This window comes from Eulemur rufifrons, chromosome 2 (genome assembly GCF_041146395.1).
Source record: "Eulemur rufifrons isolate Redbay chromosome 2, OSU_ERuf_1, whole genome shotgun sequence".
Classification (NCBI taxonomy): Eukaryota; Metazoa; Chordata; class Mammalia; order Primates; family Lemuridae; genus Eulemur; species Eulemur rufifrons.
In genome coordinates, this window is record NC_090984.1 from 127,591,287 (window position 1) to 127,598,005 (window position 6,719).

A 6,719-nucleotide genomic window follows, 5' to 3' on the forward strand; every position below is an offset into this window, starting at 1 on the left:
CACACACTGTGGACGCGGCCACGCTGCAGTGAGCATGACACAGTCATTGCTGTCAATGATGTAGTGTCCTAACACATCATTTGCAAAAAAGACTTGGTTTTTAAGCTACTCGTTAATGTTGGCATTCTTTCCAATTCCTTGCTATTATGGATAAAGCTTCTCTTCACCTGGGAGAAGGAGGCAGCTGAGAAAACAGCTCTTCTTCTTTTTACATCAACAACAGTAACAGCAACATCATCATCATTCACATCAACACACCTGCATGAGCCACACATTAGCACATTTTGTTTAATATTTCAGGTAATGGAAGTTATACGACTAAGAACAAACCTGAAATCTGCAGAGAGACCAGGACTTGCAGAACTTTTATACCACTGGTGGGACTGCAAATGGATGCAACCTCTGTGGAAAAGAATTTGCCGATACCTCAAAGAGCTAAAAATGGAAATACCATTAGATCCACCAATAGCACTATTAGGCATCTACCCAAAAGAGCAAAAGACATTCTATAATAAAGACATCTGCACCCGAATGTTTATGGCAGCGGAATTCAGTACTGCAAGGATGTGGAAACAACCCAAGTGTCCGTCAATTCATGAGGGCATTGTTCAAATTTGGTATAAGTATACAGGGGAATATTACTCAATTATAAGAACCCTAGCACCTCTTCTATTTTCCTGGATTCAGCTTGAGCCCATTATCCACAGGGAGGTATCACAAGATCAGAGGAACAGCCTCCACATGTACTCGCCATGAAATTGGCACTAACTGATCAACACTATGGTGCTCACATGGTAGTAATATTTTCCAGCAATTAGGGGGTGAAGGGGGTAAACTCACAACTCATGGACAAGGTGAGCGTTGTATATGGCAAGGCCATGACTCTAATCCTCGCTTGGGTGAGGCAAAGACATAAAATGTAGCCAAAACATTTCTACCATCATAGTATCCTGAAATATAAAAAAAAAAAAAAAAGAAAAGAAAAAGAACTGAAATATTCACAGCATCCTTTCTGTCACTGAACATTGAAGGTGCCCAGAAGCCGTGAGAGATCACATGGAGCTTCTAGAGAGGTCTGTACATTTTCACAGCAAGGACCAGTTTGCATATGATCTGCGTATAGACACGGAAGAAAAGGCTTAAAGAATATAAAATGTGTGGCGTGCGAATCTTTCCTCCCATTCTGTAGGCTGTAAGTTTGCTCTCCTGATAGCGTCCTTGCTGTGCAGAAGCTCTTTAATTTGATCAGGTCCCATTTACTTATTTTTGTTGTTGTTGTGATTGCCTTTGGGATCTGGAGGATGGACAGGCTTGAAGCTCTGACTCGGGTGGGAGGAAGGCAATTTATGTAGCCTAAAGATTTTTATGAAATAAAAAAAGATATGTGAAAAATTAAATAAAAAATAAAGAAAATTATACAATTTGCATAAAAGGAAATATACCTGGGTGGTTTTTTTTTTGTACCATTACATTTAAACATTTTATTTTATTTTCATTGAAAAACAATGCATATATTTAACATGTGTTTTGATATATGTATACCTTGCATATTGATCAAATTAAGAAAATTAGAATATTCCTCATCCAAAATATTTATCATTTTTATCGTTTCTTTTTCATTTCACAATATTATGGGGTACAAATTTTTTGGTTACATATAATGCCTTTGCCCCCCCCCCCGAGGCAGGACTATAGGAGTGCCCTCCCCCCACACAGTGGGCTCAACATGCATTAGTTGTAAGTTCACCGCCCACATCTCCACCTGTCGGGCACCCATTGAGTATTACTACCATGTGAACACTGTACTGTTGATCAGTCAGCACAGATTTGATGGGGAGCACGTGTGGTCTTGTTTTTCCATTCTTGTGATACCTCACTTAGTAGAATGGGCTCCAGCTCTATCCGGGATAATACAAGAGGTGCTAGATCACCATTGCATTTTGTGGCTGAGTAGAACTCCATGATATACAGATGCCACATTTTATTACTCCACTCATGTATTGTTGGGCACTTGGGTAAAATTTTATTTATTTTTGATTGACAATAATTATATATATTGAAGAGAGGCAACAGGATGTCAATACTTGTATATATTGTGGAATGATCAAATCAGCATAATTAGCATGTCCATCACTGCAAATATTTGTTATTTCATTATAGTGAGAATATTTAAAATTCTATGTTTCAGCTATTTTGAAATATACATTATTATTAACTTTATTAACTCTAGTTATACTGTGCAATAGAACAGAGAGCAGTCTGTGAGTGACCCAATTAGAAATCCAAAATATACTAAAATAATATATGGTAAATATAACAGGGTGTTGTCTGGCTTTTTGTCCTCTTCAACAAAAGCTGTAAGTATCTTAGAGCAGAAATTCACTCCTTGACAATATTGCATATCCTTAATACTGAAGCACAGATTATTATTGAAGCTAGGAATCCCATAAAAAGTTTTGACAAAGTCTCCCTATACCATTATGGTTTTTGCCATATATAATACGGACAAGGAGGAACACCTCATCCTAAACACTGTAAGGATTTCCTTGCCTAAATCACCACGGTGACAGCACACGTTGTTCCAGAATATTCTACTGAGGGCTTGGATGCTCTGGCCCACTGAGTGGTGAGTTAAAATTAAATCATTTCATTATGACTTACTCGTAGGTATGACAAAACAGGACCCCATGTATCATCTCCTTAAAATAGTAAATGCAGGCTGATGTGAGTTAAAATAGACTCTTCAAAGGAGAAACCCACCATGCAAGAGCAGTTTAGAACAGAGGAGATTAACCCAGCTGCATCTGCTGTGGCCGTCCCCACTTGCTGTGTTGCACTGGGAGAGAATGAAGCATCTCACGGTAGGTGACTGCAAACGTCATCTCGTGGCTCCACACGCTGTCAGCACACGCATCTTACTGAAATCGCTGACTCCTGGCAATCAGCAACTGGGAAACATTTTTCTCTTGTAGATTTGGTTGCTATGCTCTGATAGGGGCATATTTAAACAGGCTCCCAGCCACAGATTAGAGAATTTATTGAAAGAAAAACCTATAAATATCAGGAAATATAAAATAATCATGAATTACTTGAAACATATACTATTGCCTTGAGCAGATGAACTAAGAAAAATAAGCATGTTGCTAACTCTAGATATGAACGTTCAAAGCTGCGATATTGTGCAGAGAGAATTCCGCGCTGACTTGAGTTGTCCCTGCACGGATCACATGTTCCCACGATACACACGTGCGGCCACGCCCATCCACGCCATCCGCTCCTGCCCTGTGTCAGCTGTGCTGCTTCTGCACACACATGATCTCATCTAACAGTTCCGGGGTGGCGTCTCCCCCACAGTGCTGCTGCCTCCCCCTCTCCTCCAACTGTGGTGCCCACTCATTTAAGGAACAGCCTCTCTCAAGGCCTCACGGGAGCCCCCCCAGGCTGATTTCCGGGCTCCTCACTTTATTCCACAATCGCTCAGCATCAGGTCCTTTCATCTGATGCCACTTCTCTAGGACAGACCCTGGTGCCCCTGCCCATGCCCTTGCAGACTCAGCCAACAGAGTCCCCGTGTCCTGTTCTCCCGAGGAGGACACCTGCCTTCTTTGCCATAATGTCCATATCTCTCACCCTCATGCTGAGTGATCCTTCACCTGTGGCCACCTCAGGGGCAGCCACCGCGTCCTGCACCATGACATGTGCTCACCAACTCCTGAGCTTTGCAGCTCTCTTGGGCTTTACATAAATCAAGTGTGTTTTAGTGCTGTAGGAATTTTGAATTAAAATGCTATAAACAACAAAAATCAACAAAGTTACTCTAAAGGAGCAGTAGTCACACCTGTCCTGATGGGCCTGTCCCTTCCTCCACACTCCCTGATGTGCCGTGTGGTGTTAGCACCTTCCTGTCTGACCCTGTAGCTATTTCATAGGCAGGGACTGTACAAGGTGGCAAAGCCTGTCACATAGTTAGCTGTTTCCTACTTGCAATGAGGACACATCTGTGTCTAAAGGTACACATGGAACTAACTCAGAATAGAAATTTCTTCATAAGATGGATGTTGTGCACCATTTTCCACAAATATCTCCCATGATCAAGACTAATGTATAGAAGAAATCTTTTGTGAATCCCATGTGGTTTAGACACAAATCCTTGTTCAATACACGACACTTCTTTCTCCTTGATAGTGATGGGTATGACAATAAAAACAGGGAATGATTTTGCTCTCCACAGGAAGGAGGAGAACATAGGAGAGGGCAGTCAGGAGGAGCAGAGGGGGGAGGATGAGGAGGCTCTTGGATAAAGGGCCATCTTGGACAGGCACAACACACAGCAGGGACTGGACTGCAGGGTGGGGTGTGATCATGTGGAGCCAAAGGACACCACTCACAAGGACCTGGATGTCACCCAGACTGCTCAGCACACTGAGGTTTCCATCTGCAGGTCTCTCCAATGCCACAGGTGTTGAAGGTGACTCTGTGAGAGTCTCAGTGGACACATCCCACTTTGACCAATCAATCTTGTTCTCGCAGCTATTAATGGCTGCTTGCATTTCCAATGTGAGTCCATGCCCAGGTGACAGCAGGAGGGTCCCAGCAATGGTGGGTGACACAGTCCCATCCCATCAATCTCTCCCAGGTGCCTCAGGAGCCACAGCCAGAGCCACACCTGAGCTCCAGGTAAATGGTTTGAGCCCCAGGATTTAGACACAGAGACCACACTCTCCATTTTGTGTGGGACAAAGGAACAGAGGAAGATGTGAAAACAGAACCAAGGGAGAAACAAAACAGACTTCCAAAAAAAAAAAAAAATTGAACTAAATCATTTCTGCATCTGAAATGTACAGTTTTAAATGAGGAGAGAACAACTTAACAGTGTTAGGTTTTATGAGACACTGACCCTGCCCAGGTCCCTACATGTCCCAACCTGAATCCCAAAGACTGTCCCACTCAGGGAGTCCCACTGAGGTCTGTGAGCTCAGTCTGGTTTTAAAATGCTCAGCAGGTTCCCCTGGGCTTCCTTCCTAGGACTCTGACCCCTGTGATAACACCAGTGTCATTTCTGCCCACATGACTGATGTTCCACCATGTGTCCAGGTGAGAGTGTGTTCATTTAGTACAAGACGTTTCTAATTCAGACACTACAGTGACGAGCGCAGAGCCAGGAAAGAATATAGGTCCCTGGTTGAAATTTCTAAAGAAGAGGCCCCAAACTCTGACAGGAAACAATCATTGTCCCCTGTCTTGACTCTGCTCGTTGTGTCCCGCGAGCCCCCTGGTGGCTCATGCGCGCCCCCGCAGGAGGTTTGTGTCTGGGCTCACACTGAAGTCACCTCACAGTGTCACTGGCACAGTAGTACAGGGCTGTGTCCTCGGCTCTCAGACTGTTCATTTGCAGAGACAGCGTGTTCTTGCTGTTGTCTCTGGAGATGGTGAATCGGCCCTTCACGGCGTCTGCGTACCTTGTGCTACCACCATCGTAACTAATGGCTGAGACCCACTCCAGCCCCTTCCCTGGAGCCTGGCGGACCCAGTACATCCCATAGTTGCTGAAGGTGAATCCGGAGGCTGCACAGGAGAGTCTCAGGGACCCCCCAGGCTGGACCAAGCCTCCCCCAGACTCCACCAGCTGCACCTCACACTGGACACCTGCAAACACAGACACAGCCTGGTCAGAAACTGCCACACACACCCCTGTTTCTCTCACTCACGTCCCCTCCCACACCCAATATCTCTAGTTCTCCATGAATTACCTTGTAACAGAGCCACAAGGAAAACCCAGCGCAGCCCAGACTCCATGGTGAGTGTCTGTGTTCAGTCCTGATCACCAAATGGGGACACCTGGGAATGCTGGGGCTGGGGCTCCTGTCCCAGAGCTGCAGGGTGAGGGCTGGGCTGGTTTTCATCAGCAGAGGGAGGGCCCTATTTGCATGTCCCCTGCTATATAGCAAGTGCTGGGTGGAGCCGCTGAGGGAGGGCAGGGTCCAGATCACAAGTGAGTGTCTGGGGGGAGGTGTATGACAAGGGGTAACATTTGATACAATACAAGCGCCTCTTATGAAATTTTAATCTGGTAAATAGCATCCATCATTGTATTTCTTATTGGCACATGGACATGGATCATGTGCTGTAAGTGTCCATGTCTGTTCCATGTTACAAATGTGAGAGTCACCCCAGAGCATCGAGGGCCTATGTAATGTGTCAGGAGCTCACGTCTGGGGAGAGTGAGCTCTGGGATCTGAGCCTGTGCTCCTCAGCACTGCACACGCCTGACCCATGAACCATCTCCCGCACAGAGTGAACATGCCTAGTGTGGGTTCAAGAACTCTGTCATGAGAACATGTGTGGTTTTCCACACCTGGACTTTACCCCAACATAGGCAGAGGCCTAGGTGGATGCTGCTGAATTTTCTGGGTGTTTGGACACGTAACATATTATCTTTATAAGACTTCTTACCAATAGTATTTATAGGATTTATGTAAAATAAGTTTTATGAGTTATAATTGACATGGGGAGAACTTCCTATATTTAGAGTGTGTAATTGACAAAAATTCACACATCCATAATCATTATGAAGACAGTGAGCAAATCAATTCTCGGTAATGTTTCCATCTCTTCTTCTGTCTTCACTTCTTTCTGCTAACCTTCTTCCACCATCCCCTGGGCAGATACTGATCTTGTTAAAGTACATTAGTTTTTATTTTCTAGAATACATAACAATG

At 44.4% G+C, this 6,719-nt stretch overlaps 1 gene segment (V, D, J or C); it reads right to left on the reverse strand.

Annotated features, from left to right (window-relative positions):
* Positions 1–5,326: 5,326 nt before the first annotated feature.
* On the reverse strand, positions 5,327–5,796 carry LOC138398962 (immunoglobulin heavy variable 3-23-like). The segment is given in 2 exon segments: positions 5,327–5,646; positions 5,751–5,796. Coding segments are annotated over 2 exon segments (366 nt in total).
* Between the last annotated feature and the right edge of the window lie 923 nt (positions 5,797–6,719).